The 16863-nt window shown below is 47.8% G+C and overlaps 1 protein-coding gene across 6 annotated transcripts in view; it reads right to left on the bottom strand.

Moving 5' to 3' along the window:
* Nucleotides 1-16863, bottom strand: part of FRMPD3 (FERM and PDZ domain containing 3) — a 121017-nt gene that overhangs the window by 23479 nt on the left and 80675 nt on the right. For 3 of the 6 annotated variants that reach the window (XM_064482910.1, XM_064482909.1, XM_064482905.1), the window contains 7 exons: nt 16714-16818; nt 12816-12923; nt 9826-9957; nt 8279-8398; nt 3389-3525; nt 2932-3058; nt 792-881 (listed from right to left, as the gene is read on the bottom strand). In XM_064482910.1, coding sequence (XP_064338980.1) covers nt 792-881; nt 2932-3058; nt 3389-3525; nt 8279-8398; nt 9826-9957; nt 12816-12923; nt 16714-16818 — 819 coding nt within the window. The other 3 variants (XM_064482906.1, XM_064482907.1, XM_064482908.1) reach the window with 3 other exon arrangements.

Below are 16863 nucleotides of genomic sequence, written 5' to 3'. Positions count from 1 at the left end.
CCTGGATCCAGTCAGCAAGATAACTTGAATTTCCTCTGACTGAGGCTCACTAGGGTAAACCAGCCTAGGGCACAGTCTTAGGGGGACCACTTGTGCCCCCTCCTTCAGAGGGGCGTTGCTATAGTGAAGGCCGTGGAGTGGGGGAATGCGGGAGGGTGGGTAAGAACAATAAAAGAGAGCGAGCAGGGGTTTGCCAGCTGGTCCACAGGCCAAATCCAACCCTCTGTCAGTTTTGACCAGCCCACGAACTAAGAATGGTTTTGTACATTTTTAAATGGTTGGAAAAAATTCAAAAGAACCATATTTTGCGACACATGAAAATCACGGGAAATTCAAATTTCAGGGTCCATAAATAAAGAGCTCTTGGAATATAGCCAGGCTCATTTGTTTACGCATTGTCGATGGCTGCTTTCCCGCTGCAATGGCAGGGCTGAGTAGTTGTGACAGGAACCTTGATGGCCTGCCTGCCAAGCCTAAACTATTCACTCATCTGGCACTTTATGGAAGAAGTTTGCTGACCCTTAAAATTGAGGAAAGAGGGCACAAAAGGGCCTTGGAGAGATACTGAAAACAAATATTGCCTCCTACTCTAACCATTTTACCAGAGATGGGACCGGGGCACCACAGGAGGGGAGGAGGAGAAGGAGGAAGAGGATGGAAGGCCTTTAGAAATATTTGCTGACAGAAAATGAGGATCTTACTCCAACGATCTAATAGAGTCCCTCCTGCCCCCCCAAACCCAAGGACAAGCACCCCCAGAGGGCTCCCTCCCCCTCACTGCCCTCACTGACCAGGCCCACAGTGTTGAACAAAACGCCCGTGAAGGTCGGAAGTTCATTCAGAATTCGAAGATACTGGAGTTTGGCCTGAATTGCAGAGCCCTGTGGAAACAACCCACCGGAAATATGAGAAAGTTGAGGTGCACAGGAAAAGCAAACCCATGTTCTCAGGAAGGAGGTCAATGTCTTAGGATAGGCACTGGTCAGACTAGTCAGTAAGCTCCACTGTGGGAGTCTGAGGGGACCCTTGGGAAAACCACAGGAAGGTTCCAGTTGGGACATCTCTGGTCAGACTCAAGCATTCCACCTTCCTTTCTAAACAGTTCTCCTACCTCCTCATCCCCTTTCCTGAAGAATCCAGTTTACCCATTTTGTTCTTGGGTTAATTTTAACACCTTCCCCCAATTCTGACACCCCATGTCAACTACACCTCTCTCCTGAGATCCCCTACAGCCACTAGGTACTGGCCATCCCCAACTGGGAGTCCCACTCAGTACCTTTAATCCTGAGTTCCCTTAAGACCCAAGCCTGCTCTTCCTCTGGCATTCTCTCCCAGGAAAGTCTCCATCAGTGGTACCAGTATCCCCTGGGCGCTCAAGCTCACACTGGACTTCTCCCCCAGCTTCTCACCTGAGGGCCACCAGTCACCAAATCATCTTGATTCTACCTCCTAACTCCCTCTCCACCCTCTCCATCCCTCTTCTCTAGCCCCATGGCCATTGCCTCCAAGTCCCCCACCTGTGTCAGGGTGGCAGCCGGGTTCCCTTCAGTACTAACATTCCTTTCCCTCCATTCCTCCACACTGCCATTAGAGGGAGCAGCCGAAAACATCAGTTGAATCACATCAGCTGCCTGCTTAAACCCTTCAGTGGCTCCCTGCAGCCTACAGGATGAAGGATCACCCATTACTCCTTTCCACGCACACCAGGCCCTCCAGAAATTGGCTCCTGCCAACCTATCTGGCCTCCTTTCTTGCCCCTACCTGACCCAGGTAGGTTTCTTGAACCCTCCATATTGGTTTAGGCTGAACTCTTTGGACCTCCCTGCCTGGGGAAGTCTTCCTCCCCCAACTCATATAGACAAACTCCTATCTGTCCTTCAAGACCCAACTCTGGTATCAAATCCACCAAGTCCTGGCCTTTTCCATCTCCTTTGAGCTGGGCTGGCTCCTCCTTCTCGGTGTCCAGGGCACCCACACTGGTCACACTGTGTTGTGACTGACTCTTGCTGCCCCACCAGCCTGTGCCTGACTTGAGGGCAGAGATCCCACCTTCTTCCTCTTTGTATCTCCAGCCCAAGCATTGGGGGGCCTCAAAAAAGTTTGCTGAGGAGATGGTTGGGAGCACTGAAGCTCTGTGCTGGGAAGAAAACAATCTGATTAAATATGCACAGCAAAGTAGGAATGGCTTAACTCTCCAGGGAAATCTGCATCTTAAAAGAGAAGCTAATAGGTAATGCAGGGAATCTGGAAGAGGTGGAATATGTGGGGGTGCCTGTGTCCTGTGTCTAAATCTGCAAGCAGACTCCTGGGCCCCTACCACCTGCCTGCCTCCTAGGCCAGCAGGCCCAGACTGAGAAGGGCCCGCGGGGCTGGGGAAACAGGGAGTGGGAGGCCCTCAGACGGTGCTCAAGAAAGTGCGGGAGAGCACAGCAGTGACCTGAGCCCTCGACAGGCCACCCAGCAACCCATTCTGCAGATCAGACCTTGTCCCACCAGGCTGGGCTTTTATCTCCCAGAATTCCCTGTCGCAGCACTGAGGAATTAGGAAACTAATGAAGGACAGAGCAGTCATTTCCATGAGAAGCATGGACCTCCCCAGGGTCCAGTGTTGTCCACATGGCAGGTGCTCAGTCACCACTGACCAAATGGGTGAACTGACCCCAGAATTTTCTCTTCCCACATCCCTGCCCCTTTGCTTCGAGGACCCTGGGCTCTCCCAGTGACTTGCCACTGAGCTGTCTCTGGGGAAGGCTCAGGCTTTAGGAAAGCCCCTCTCCACAATTGTCCCCCATATCTGGTCAAGCTGGATGTGTACTCGAGTCAAATACAGTGGGAAGGGTCCCAAGAAAACCAGACCTGCTGGGAAACCACGTGGGAGACCTCGTGGCGACTAGCACCCAAGCAGGGTGCCAGTTGGCCTACTCTGGATACCTTGGTGCCGCTGGAAGGATGCATTTGGTGGGCCTTCAGTTGCTGAGAGAGAGATTTCCGGAGGGTCTTCTCTTTGATGCCCTGTAGGAGTGAGGGGGGAAGAAAAGGTTCCAGGCCCCACTCCTTCCTAAAAGCAGAAGAAAAGTAAGAAATTAGAGAGATACAAAGTGAGACAGAGAAAGGAAGATGGGAAGACAGAAACTGACTGAATGTAAGAGACAGAGACGAAGGAACAAAGACTGGGGGAGGGGGAGTGCTGGAGGCAGGAGAATTACATCGGCCACAGTTCCCTAGGAGAAGCTGGAGCTCAAGGGCATCACAGTCTAGGTGTGAGGAATTCCAATTCTCACTCCCATCCCAGGCCTGCATTTCTAAACAGTACAGCACAGTCCAACCACTGCACCTTCTCCCTACACAGTGATCTGCCCCCATCCTGAAGGGCCCTGGCACAACTCACTCCACATTCTTGAGAGAGATCTTCTGACTAGGTCGGGTAGCTGAGACAGTGATATAGATGTGGAGGGCAGCAAGGCCCAAAAGCATCTCCGGCTTGGGGTCCATTCCAAAGCGTTCTCGGATGACATCGTTCCGACTCTGTGAGAGAGGGCAGTCCAAACCCGTCAGTTAAAGATGTTCCCTCCCCACCCATGACGGACCACCTTATGTCCCAGAACAGAACTGTGGTATCAGTAAGCACCCTAGATCAAGGAGGGGAGGAGGGATCTGCCCTTACAGAAGAGGTAACAGAGCCACCTTGGGTCTCAGAGACACTACTTGCTTCATTCAGTGGATATTGGACAGCCTTCTTCTCAGTGACAGGTACACACAATGGCAAGGCACAAATGGGCAGAACATTTAGGACTCTGCAAAAGTAAGACATGCCACTGCTCCTTTGCTTTTCTCCTGTTACAAGAGACCGTCCTTCTTTTCTCTGGGGCCTGCATTCACTGCCACCCCCAGCCAACCACGGATCCTCTACCAGCTCAGATGGGAGCAAAGGAAAAGAGATATTGGGAAGGACTCTCTATAGGGTTTTGGCCCAGAAGCCCAGGGTGAGAGATGGATTACAGGGATGGGGCAGATGTACTATTCCTTGAGGTCTGAAGGTCAAAATCAGTGATGAGTCAGACTTCCTGCCCTATGCTATCCAAAAAGGAGTCTCCTGGAACTACCCACCAAAGGTATGACAAGTCCCCAAACCCTGAAGGTCAGAATCCCAGCTATCAAGGATCAGCTTTGCTTAGACAAGTTGCCCATTATGTTGAGGTGGAACCAAGATGAGCTAAAAAACTAGAGAGCCATAGTGGTATCGCTACAGCATAGGAGAGAGGGGAAAAAGAATACTTCATCAATTATCACCTACGTAGAAAATCCAATGGAATCCACAAAAAAACCCCAAACAACAACAACAACAAAAAACAACCCTACTAGAACTAATGAGCTAGAAGGTTGCAGAATATAAAATCAATATCCAAAACCAACTGTATATCTACATCCTTGCAACAATCAGAGGTCAAAATTAAAAATCAAAACCATTTACAGGAGCATCAAAAAAATTAAATAATTAGGGATAAATCTGTCAAAACATGTGGAAGACTTGTACACTGAAAAGCAGCAAACACTGCTACAAAAAAAAAAGTAGAAAACACTGCTGAGAAAAACTAGAGAACATCTAAATAGATACAGAAATATACTGTGTTTATGGGTTGGAAGACTCAATATTATTAAGATGTTAATTCTCCCCAAAAGGATGTACAGATTCAACACAATCCCAATCAGAATCACAGCAGGTTTTTGGTAGAAATTAACAAGCTAATTCTAAAATACACATGGAAATGCAAAGGACCTAGAATGACCCAAACAACTTTGAAAAGAATAAAGTTGGAAGACAAACACTACCTGATTTTAAGAAATTATAAAGCTACAGTAATCAAAAGAGTGTCATGTTGGTATAAAGATAGACAAGTAGATCAATGGAATAGAATAGAGAGCTCAGAAATGACCCACAGATACAGAGACAACTGATTTCCGACAAAAGTGCAAAGGCAATTACGTGGAGAAAGAATGGTCTTTTTTAACAAATGATGCTGGAACAACTGGATATCCATATGGAAAAAAAAAGAACTTTGACCAATCCCTTGTATCACATACAAATGTTAACTCAAAATGGATCACAGATCTAAATGTAGAAACTAAAACGATAACACTTCTAGAAAAAAAAATAAAAGCAAAATCTTTGTGACTTTGGATTAGGCAAAAAGACTTCTTAGATATGACACCATAAGCACAATCCATAAAAGAACAAATGGACAAGTTGGACTTCATCAAAATTCAAACTTTTGCTCTGTGAAAGACACTGTTTGGAGACCGAAAAGATAAGAGAAGCCAGAGACTGAGAGAAGATAACTAACATATCCAACAAACAACTTGTATCCAGAATATAGAAATAACTCTCAAAACTCAATAATAAGTAAACAAACAACCCCAATAAAAAAGTGGGCAAGAGATTTGAACAGATATTTCACCAAAAAAGATGCATGATAATAAGGAGGCACATGAAAAGATGCTTGCCATCAATGGTCCTTAAGGAAATGCAAATGCAAACCAGAATAAGATACCCCTGCACACTATTAGAATGACTGAAAGTCAAAAAATACCGACAATACCAAGTGCTGATAAGGATATGGAGAAACTGGGACTCTCATGGCTGATGCGAATATAAAATGCGACAGCCACCTTGGAAAACAGTATTGGAGTTTCTTCCAGAAATTAAAGAAAAATAGATCTACTGTATGATCAAGCCATTCCATTCTTAGGTATTTACCCAAGAGAAAAGAAAGCATACATTATACAAAGACTTGTACATGAATGTTCCTAGAAGCTTTATTTGTAGTAGCCAAAATCTGGACACAATTCAGCAGGTGAACTGACAGACACATTTTCATACATCCACACCACCAAATACTACTTCACAATAAAAAGGAATGAACTACTGATACACACAACGTGGTGGACCTCAAAAGCATGCTGAGTGAAAGAAGCCAAATCAAAGTAAGTGCTCATACTGTATGATTTCATTTATACAAAACTCTAGAAAATGCGCATTAGTGACAGAGGGCAGGTCAGTGGCTGCCTGGGGATGGGGATACGAATTGCAGAGGAGTCTGAGGAAACTTTTGGGGGTGTTGGATGTGTTCAATATCTTGACTGTGGTAATGGTTTCATGGATACAAATATATGTCATAACTTATCATATTGTCATTTTAAATATGTGCGGTTTCTTATATGTCAATTAGACCTAATAAAGCTGTTCAGTATAAAAAAGGAATACAGCTGAAGGTCATATTCTCATAAAGGGGCAGAGAGGGCAGACCAGGTTTTGTCATCAAATTCCAAAATATTTGAACCAACATGTTCCCCAGAAGCTGGAAGGAAGAAATTTAAGGAAAACCAAATGGGAACTAAGCATAAAATTCGTAGAGGAACCACAACCCATTACCCCTTGGAGTGCTGGTAAAGGGGCCCAAGGCTGTTTGAGAAATGTCCCAAACATCTTAGGTTGTCAGAAGCAGCAGAAAAGACAACCATGGCGTCACACAGCACACCTCTAGGTAGACATCACTGGAGATGAGTTTTGAGATTTTTCCCTCCTTTCAGCAAGCACTCTATATGTCCTAAAGGCACCTAAAAATCAACATATCCCAAAGTAAACTCATCTTTTTCCCAAACCCATTCCACTACCTGTGTTCCCTAACTTGCGGGATGATACCATTTCTACCAGAACTCGAGTCAAGAAGTAAACAAAGAAAAAAAAAAGGTGTGTGGGGGGGAGAACTCATCTAGTCAAAGCCCACTGATTCTACCTTTTAAATATCTCTTGACTCTCACCCCGCCCCCACCATCACGACCTTGGCTGTGGCTCCCAGTGTTTCTCCTGTGAATAACTGCCATAGCTCCCTAGTTGGTGTACTTCCTCCGCACTCTGAACTTTTGAAATTGCTCATCTGATCAAGCTCTGCACCTTTCAGCCTTTCTGTGCCCCCACCCTAAGCAGGTTCTTTACCTTGGCTGTGCATTAGAATCACCCAAAGAATTAAAAAAAAAATACCAATGTTTGGACATTACTTCCGTAGATTTTGATTTATTTGGGCTTGGGTGGGGCAGGACATTGTTTACAAAGCTTCTCAGGTAATTCTAACATGCAGCTAGAGTTAAGACCCACTGCCCTAAAAAAAAAAAAAAAAAAACCCAAAGAGAAAAAGCAACAATGAAAGACTCACTGCCCTAAAGCAGCGGCTCCCGAATGCTACCAGCATCAGAATCCCTTGGAGGGCTTTTTCAAACACAAATTGCTGGGCCCTGCCCGCAGAGTTTCTGATTCAGTAGAACTGAGCTGGGGCCCAACAATTTCTAGCTATAACAAGTTCCCCAGTTGAAGCTGATACTGCTGGTCAACAGACGACACTTCAGAAACATCGCCCAGCCTAAATCATTTTAAAGTCTGTGCTTGCCATGACCTACCAAGCCCTTCACCATCTGCCTCCTGTCTCTCCCATGTCATTTCCTCCTTCTCCTTACCTTTTGTTCTGCACTCCAGCCACAATCCATTACTCAGTTCTCTCATCAAGCCATGCCATTTCATGTCATTAAGTCTTTGTAGATCCAAGTCAGTCCCTATGTTTAGAATGTGCCCTCTTCACTCGATCTCTGCACACAGCAAATATCCACTTCAAGGCTGACAGCATGCATGGATCACTTCCTCTGTGAAGCCTTCACAATACCCCTCCCATCAAGAGTAAGCAAATTGCTTCCTGAGTGCCCCTACTGACATTGTACCCTGCCATCCTCATAGTCCCTGGATACTGTCTTGTATTTACCTGTACATGTATCTGTCTATGAGCCCTAGCGATCTGGGACAGTTCTTTGTTCACCTTGATTGTCACTACCTAGCACAGGGCCTGGCCCAGAGTACGTGCAAATGTTTCTGGATGAACTGAATTGGGAGTCATCTCCTCAATGGAGCTAGTATTGAGGACTGGGACTTTCTGTCACCCAAATGCACTTGTTAAACCAGGGGATGCTGTGAGGGTGCCAGAGTTACTGGGGTTGCTTGCTCCTGAAAACTGATGAGATCTGTCTAGACAAACAGACAGGACTTTGAGCCACAGCCAGCTCAGGTCACCAGGCCAACCAACTTGACCAGAGCCTACAAGAATCGCAGAAAAGGAAAGGGCCTTCAGAGCTATCTGGAGGTTGGAAAAACTTACATAGCGACTTCACTGTGATGGCAGAACAGCCTGCCTGTTTGTCCATTGGTCTGTCTGTGTATCCCCAAGCCAGACTCTACCTGGATGTACAGGTACTCGAAAGCAGCAGGATCCCGACGCAGCAGCTCCACGGGGTCTTTGGGAAAGAAGCTTATCCGGAAGAGGCATTTCATTCCATGATAGTGTGTCCGCTGCACTACCTGAATCCCAAGGAGGAGGGGAAGGAGGAAAAAAGAGCTGGGATCAGTGGCTGGGGTGGCAGGAGTCAGCTCAGTGGCTCTTCAGTGCAGGGCTTGCAGCAAAGCTGGGGTGCTGTTTCCTACTCTGTCTTCCGCCTGGCCGATTCCAATTACCCTTGGGGGAAGTGATGAGGAGCCAGGTCTTTTCTGCCCTGCTGACCCAAAGTGACCCCAATTTGCGAGTCACTTATCCAGAACTTGGCCTTTATCCATAATCTAAGGCCCAAGACACGAGGTAGGAAGAAAGGGCTCCTGGGAACTTCTCTGACTCTTCTTGCTGTGGGGCTAATGCCTTTACCTTGCAGAGGAAGTTGTTGATTAGCAACCAGATCCAAGATTTAAAGTCCCATCTGGAGGTATAGCTCAAGCAAATTGGTAATATATCAGTTACTGCTGAAGCTGGGATGGGTGATGAGGGTTCCTCATACAATTCCTTCTACTCTGGTCAATGTTTGGAGGTTTTTTTTTTTTTTTTTTGTAATAAAAATGCTTAAAATCCCATTTGGAACAAGAGTCCAGTTGGATCCAAAAGGCCTCTTGAAGGGTGAGGAGGCACTCAGACCTCCCTCCAGGCAGGACATCCACAACAATTCCTTCATAGATGGGAATCTGTGAGTCTCTGGACTGCATTGGCTGAGAGCAAAACTTGGAGAATCATTTCCTAAATCCTTTCATTCTTTTGGTGTGTCTCATTTTGGCTTTTGTTTTGCTTCCGTTAGATATTTCTTCTCAACTGTCCCTCTCCAACTCCTTCCCTCCCTCCCTGGGAATATTGATTGGCCCCTGTTGCCTCTCTTATTCTTCTGGGTGCTTTCCCATTGGTGAAACCCTATCCAGCAGTCCTGGATTTTCCTGGCCTTTTCCCCTACAGTAAAGACTAGGAAGATCAATTTCTCCTACTCTGCCTTGGAAGTTGACATGGGTGATGTGTTAGCCATTCTTGGCTCCACTCAGCCCATTCCCAGCCTACATGTGTCCTAGTCTCAAGGGTCTCACTAGACTCCACTCGCTGACCCTTCTATATTATAGCCTTCACCTGAAGGGCAGGTTTCCTCTCAGAGGCAGAAAATTCTAGTAGGCAGGGCTTCTAGGAGACAGTGGACTTAACACCGCTCTCCAGCTCAACATTCTGCACAGTGAATCGCCACCCGACTCTTTCCCAACGAGTGACTGCTGAGACGAACAACCTTCACAGCCTTTTTAAGTCACAAGAGACACTGTTAAACAGCTTCTGCAGGTGGGTAGTACAGACCTCGATTGAGAACTGTGACTTCTGGGAGCTGACTGAGCATATCATGATGAATTGCGCAGAAAGAGAGTGCCTGGCAGCCTCTCCTTTACTAGGGCCACCTGCAAAACCATCAAGCCAGGACAAAAGAGTTACTTACATAAGCCAGGGGCTGCTTGTCCTGGAGAAGCAGGAACTTGTGGTTCTGTTCTGGTCCGGCATACTCAAGGACAAGAGCAAAGTGCTCAATGTACCTCAGGGAAAGACGGTCCTGTAATGTCACCATCACATCCTGTAGAAGATAAAAGAGCCTTGAGAGAGAGCTCTGTTCCAGCTCTAAGATAGTCTAAGCACCAAACACGGGAGAGGGGGACTGAACATGGAGAAAGACAGTCCTGGGGAGAAGGCTGAGGCTTGGAAAGTGGGCCGGACAGACACTGGCCTTTGTGGTGGCCCAGGCACCGTGCTCCAGAATGAGAGTGACCCCTGTGTGCTCGTAGAGGCCGAGGCTCTGGGGAACACCAAAGGTACAGAGGGTGAAGGGAGGTGTTTATGAACTTGGCCTGGCCAGGCATATGGCAAAAGAAGGTCATGGCCTTCCTTGCCCTTCTCTCTCCTTCCATGCAACAAATTTCTTTCCCAAGTGGGTACTAAGTGCCAGGCACTGTGATGGTTTTTCCCTCACCTTCTCACATAAGTCAGAATGTTCGCTCTGGTTTGTCAACTCTTTACTTAGGAATCAACGAAAGCCTAAGCCACAATTACATGATTAAAAAGTAGATGATTTCTGGATTCACAGTCTAAATCAAATGACTGGAGTTACTGGCAAAACATTCCTTTTGGATTGTAGCTGGCTTTTTGAGATGATCGATTTAGCAACTTGAAAAATGTATCTGTGCAGAGGAACAATGTCACGTGTTTTGTGTACAGTCATGAATCTGACTACTTCTGCGCTCTGTCTGCTCTGCTGCCCTACTTTTAATATTAGGGTGTCTGGAAATGTCTCCGTGGGGGCTGCTGCCCACATGTGTTTTGAGACTTCTGCCATCTATTTGCTGTGACTTCGGCATACACCAGCTTCTAGCGTGTGTTTGTGGAGCCAGGATCGCTCAGTCCCCACCCTCGAAGGCCGGAAAGAAGCAGGCTTGGGAATGCAAAGCTCCCTTCCAGCCAGGAATTGCCAAACAAGCCCCTCACTGAACATTGAAAGCCGTTTAGCTATTTAAATGTTAGGCTGGAAACTGGTGGGTACTTAAGAGTATCTCTTTGTATTAACCAAGTAGTCACAGAGGCGCCAGTGTTGCTGGAGTCTGGCAGGGACAAATGAGGTTTTCTTTGCAGTTCGGCTGTGTTGGGACTGTGGATGGCCAAGCCGGTGATTGCCAACTGGTGTTACAAGTGTAACAGCCCCCGTGCCAGGCTGTCAATTCACCCAGGTACCTCTGGGACAAGTGGCTTGGCAGCCTGTCCAAGTTCCAATGAAGAGCTAGTGCACCCTCCCTAAAGTCAGGGTAAGACCACAAGCCAAGGGACACTGCTGTCCTGGACGGCTGGGGCTACCCGGAAGGACCAATGGTAGTGATGTCGTGAGTTAAGAGGATGCTCAGAGAAGCCTCCAAGGGGAAAGAGAGGAATAAGTGCTCCGGTGTGGAGACAGGTCTACAACAGACACACTGGCCCATGAAGTAACCCAAAGGAGGGTGCTGACACAGAGAGATACCCACATCTGGAGGAGGGGCACTTGGACACCCCCGGGTGGCCTAGTTTCAATGTCCCTCTCATAGACAGAAACCTTCAATAATCAAGAGACCATCCTGGGGCACCCTAAGGAGTGTTTTTTGCTCCTGGGTCCCCTGGGAGACCCATCCCGGCCTCAGTCTTCCAAAGAAATGCTCACTTCAGTCAACACGGGTTAGGCCCAGTGTTTTGCAATTCGGGTGCACCTGGCACTTTGGGCAGAACAATTCTTCATCAGTCAGGGACTGTCCCACTCCTTGCAGGATACTTAGCATCATTGATCCTGAGATACTAAATGCCAGGAGCATGCCAAACCCCAGGATGACCACAAATACCCTCAGACATCCCCAAAAACCACCTGGGAGGGGGCAATGCCAACCCTGGCTGAGAACCACCAGCAAGGCCAATTCTGAATACCTGATAACTCCTCTTAGGGAAAGTTTCCTGGCCCAGGGATTTTTTTTCTTTTTAAGTAGGGTGCTCAGGTTTGGACTTAGGACCTCATCCATGCTATGCTAAGCTTACCATACCACTGAGCTATACTCCCTCCCCCTCCCCCCAGGGCTTTCTTTAATTATAGGGCTGTCTTGGCTCCAAGAGGGGTACCTCAGAACACCTGTGGGCCAAGGTGGGTTTTTCTGGGCAGCATTGATTGCATGGAAACATTCATTCTGAGGATGGCATTCTCTTTCTGGAGAGAATCCAGAAAAAGCAGAAGCAGATATTTCTGTCCCAGAGCAGAGTAGAACCTGGGCGCTAATTGTATCATCACCTCTCCTCCTTAGGATGAAGGGAATAACTACAACTCCTAGATGCCTGGCTGAGCCGTTAAGAATCACAGCTCGGTAACTGCTCTCACAGCTCGGTAACTGCTCTTACTGTGAAAGGAATAGCCAAAGGGACTGTTGGACTTTTCAAATCTTGGTTCAGTGCTTAAGATCTAGTTGTTATTTAAAAAGCAAGGCATGGCTAAGCTAATCTCCCGAGAGATTGTTTGTTGATTTCTGTGTGTAAACTTGCGTAGGTGTTATTGTATCAATATAAATCACTTTTGCTTTAGAAATGGCTTAATGATCTTCACATTTCTTAGCTCCTAAGAGTCTTGAAGCTCGCAGTATAACACGAACACAAAGCAGTTCATCAGTAGATGTGTGCACACATGCATGCACACACACATACACGCTTAGTCATGCACATGTACACAGTTGGGCATGCAACTTTCCACAACCACAATCATCTGAGGACTATGTGTCTTTGCAACCTGCTGCTCCCAGCAGCAGGAGCTCAAAGGCCAAGGCCATCTTGCTCTGGCAGTGAGTGGCTCTGCGCAAACTCAGAGGAACCCGGGGACTAGCAGCTCTGTGTGCTCTGGAGAGGACAGCGCTGACCTGGGGGAGGAGACTCCGTATGTACCTTAACAGTGGTCCGGCCATCAAATGTGAATGACTTGATCTGCCCATTTTCTAAGAACACCTTCAGAACGTTGGGAATGAGGAGAAGAGCTTCTTTCTTCATCATTTTCTGTGAACCATCAGGGAGAGGACAAGGAGGGGGGCTCATTTAGAAGGATGAGGGAAGCCAGAGAAGGGGCGTGGAAAGGAAGAGAAAGGACAAAGAGACAGAGGAGAGAACCAATCAACGATAAAGTTACATGGACACCAGAACCAAATTCTCCCAGAAGACACTGGGCCATATCAAAAGCTCACCCATCATTCAATGTCATGCCCACATTCTACTGGGGCTCAAAGCTCCTCAGCTCAGAGTGGGGCTTGGCCCATAGGGACCATCACACACTGAAGGGCTGATGGGATGTCTTAGGAGCCCGCCTCACTTACTTGTTCTTATCTCCTGACTCCTTCCTTTCCACCAGGCCCTTCACACTTCAATATCACTTCACTGTCCATGCTTTTGCTCTGCCATTCCCCCTCCCTCACGGCATTCTAGGTCCTCTCTGACCTGGCCCCTGCCTACTTCTTTGGAGTCATGTCTTACCATTCATTCCAGGTACCCACACTGCTCTTTCATGCCTCCAGGCCTCTAACAACTCATCATTCAGGGACAGCCTCACTCCCCGCAGGACATTTAGCATTTCTGACTCTGAGACACTCAATGCCAACAGCACACCAAATTGTTGGGATGACCCCAAACACCCTCAGACGTACCCCAAAGCTCTCTAAGAGTGGGCAGTACTGACCCTGGTTGAGAACCACTGGCAAAGCCCATTTTTGAACACCTGATAACTCCTTAACAAAAGATTCCCTGGCCAGGCGTTTCTCTGTCTATAGAGTGGGATATGTTAGGTTCTCAATAAATATTCATGAAATAAAGACTATTCCCTTTGCTTCCCTCTTCTGCTCCCTGGCAAACTCCTACTCATCCTTCAAAACCCAGCTTAAATATGAATTCTGTAGAGCCTGTCCAATATCATCAGGTACTTGGACCTGGTGTTCCCACCTGTTCCCCTAACAACTTACACACACCTAAGTGCTCTTAGATTCTTGAAGAATGTTTGCCTTTCACAATCAAATGGTGAACTCTGAGCACAATGACCATGTCCTCTTCGATCTTTGTAGTCCTGACATTGAGCAGAGGCACACAGGTGGTGCTCAATAAATGGCTGCTGAATATATGAGCAGTAGGTGCTTAATATGTGCTTACTTGAATGGTTAGACTCCTTAGGAGAATCTAACCATTTCCTTGGGCCAACATCATCAGTTCCATAGGAACGGAAAACCTGCATAAGATGACCAGATTCCTGAATTCACGGAGCCTCTGCTGCCTGCCCAGCACTATACTAAGCCCCAGGAGGGCTACAGCAAGAGCAGAGGACCGAGGTTTAGCCCTGGACTCTTGTAGTGACCTGGTGTGCGCACACACACACACACACACACACACACACATCCACCAGAGAACAACAATAAAACCAAAACAAACCAATGGATATAAGATAGTTAAGGTTTCCTTGATGAGGTGAATTTGATTTTGATTTTAAAGGAGATGACAGGTCTGGACTATTAGAAAGGCCAGAAGAGAACAGTTCAGATCTAGGGTCCATCACGGACAAAGTATGAAAACAACATACAAAACACCATGGGTCGGGTTGGGGTGGGGTTGGAGGGCTACTATTGTGACATCAGGTCCTTTCCTGATGGAGTCAAGCCACAGTGGGGAGTGATGGGCCCTAAAGTTGGAAAAGTGACTCCCTGGTTCTCTCCCTGATCCTGCCAGGGGCCCTGGATTCCCAGGCTGATGCTGCTCAGCAGTGGCTGGGTTTTTTTAGCACACTGGGCTGGACTCAGATAATTACTTAATTGATTTTGCTTAAAAATAGAGTTGGCAAGGAACGCCCACGGGATTTATTTTTGCCGTGGCTGCTTAATAAAGCCCAGGAACATGAAGAGAAAAGGGTGATAGGGTAGCCCAGAGTCACCTGGGCCTGGACTCCCTCGGGTCCCGACCAATGGTGAGGCTGTGATGGTCCACTCTGGTGGTGGTGGTAGGGGGTGCAGGATCGCTATGGTGACATCAGGTTATTTCCTGAGTACAGCTAGACTGGGAAGGTTGGCGCCCATCTCTCTCCTAGACATGACCCTCCCACCATGCCTGGTGGCCTGTTCCGGGAGCGAGACAAGAGTTGCCCTGGCTGGGTTCTAGCTATCCTGGGGCATTTCTGTTCAGACTATTCTGCAGTGGGGGCTTGATTCTGCCTGTGGCTAGATGTGACCTATGGAGAGGGGAGTCATGGTGGAGGAAGGTGATGGTGGGGAATGGAGAGTGGAAGGGAAAGGGAGGGAGGGGAGAAACAAGGGGGGAGGAAAGGAAGGGAGAGGAGGCCAGGGAGTTCTTCACTGGGTGGCCTGGCCTTGGTGGGTTACTCTTGGACACTGGGATGGGATAGGTTGCACCTATCTGTACTCTCCAAATTCAGGTCTCATTTCCTCTGGGTTTTCAAGGGCTCAGGATGCAAACATCTCCTTAATGACTTGGATCTCAAAGTCAGCTTCACTCTGATCTGCAAGGACTCCACACTGCTTCCTTTCCTCTCCGCTCACCTGCCCCGGCTTCTCTGTAACCTCTTCTGCTGGCACTGACATGGAGCCCAGCCACCCATCATTCCGACGGCTTAGCCAGTGGGGCCCAGTTGTCCCTTGGGCTTCACAGCCTTCCTCGAACAGGGATGAAGAGGGGCCTAGGTGGAGTTTGGGGGGAGGTGAGAGTCAAAGAAATGGAGACAGAAGACACTTGTGTCCTCTCTCCATCCCTTTCTCTGAGTGGCTCTGCCTCGAAGAACTATACAACTGCCTGCCCCCTGCTGATTTCCTCACTCAGGCTGGGCCTCCTAGCTTCTCCCCACTGCAGCTATGCCTCAGTACAGAAATGCCACAGGCCTCCTGAAAGCCCAGCCTGTGGCAGCCAAAAGCTCACCAGCGCCTCTTAGCTCTGAGAGCCTCATCTCACCCCACCTCCGTGGGACATCACCAACTTCTGCGGATTCCTAGAGGACTCTGAGTTATCATTCATGGCTGCTGAATACACGTCTTCCTGCTCCCCACCCACTGTTTCTCATTTGCTCACCTGGAGAAGACAGCTCAATTCATGTAAACCCCACAAAGCAGTAAGAGAGCAGGCTGCCCATGACACCCTCCCCCACTAGATTGGCAGCGATGTGGTGTGGGCTGTCAAACATCCCCTGCTCCTCAAAACCATACCATCCGTGGATTCTATACTGTCTCCATCTGAACCACTTGCCCTCCCAAAATCACTGAGAGATAAACCCAAAGGCAGGAAATAGGTATTTATTTTGCATCCCTTGCAGTGCTGGGAACACAGCAGGTGCCTAATAAAAGATCTGTGACTTAATGAGAGTCTATATCATTTCCCCCAGGCTGCTTCACCCTTCACTGCACAGTCGTCTTCAGTCAAGATGTGGAGTTGCGGGATCACTTCAACATGAAGAGAGCTCAATTTCACTAGATCTTCAGAAAACCACTACTTCCTTCCTGCTTCTATCAAGTAGCCAAAAGATGTTTACGAAGCACTTGTTCTGAGTGTAACCTACTGCACTAGAGATGGAAATTCCTCTAAGCACCGGGAGGCTTCTAAGTGAATTGATACCCAGTCTGCTTCTCTGGATGCCATACACCCCTCACTCACTACCCACTTAGAGCCCCAAGGTCCTCCCCCATCCAAACCCTCTGTAGTGCTGTCCACTCTAAGGAGCAACAGAGAAGCAACTGGCCCAGAGCAAGATCTTGTCGGCCAGGCTGATTCTGGCCAAGGGCCGAGGGGAGGAAGTTGAAGCTGCACTTACTGCATCTGTTTCTCCAACTGCCACCTGCTCGGAAAATCGGACCTTCACAGGATTGGATCTCAGCTTGGCCTTCTTGGCGGCACTGATGAAGGCAGATTTAGGGGACTGGAAAAAGAACAGAGAGGGCTGGTGAGTTCTCCATCCCTGGGA

Source organism: Camelus dromedarius, chromosome X, assembly GCF_036321535.1.
Source record: "Camelus dromedarius isolate mCamDro1 chromosome X, mCamDro1.pat, whole genome shotgun sequence".
In the NCBI taxonomy this organism is placed as follows: domain Eukaryota; kingdom Metazoa; phylum Chordata; class Mammalia; order Artiodactyla; family Camelidae; genus Camelus; species Camelus dromedarius.
Note: the sequence above shows the minus strand (reverse complement) of the source record. Positions and strands in the feature narration are given on the sequence as shown.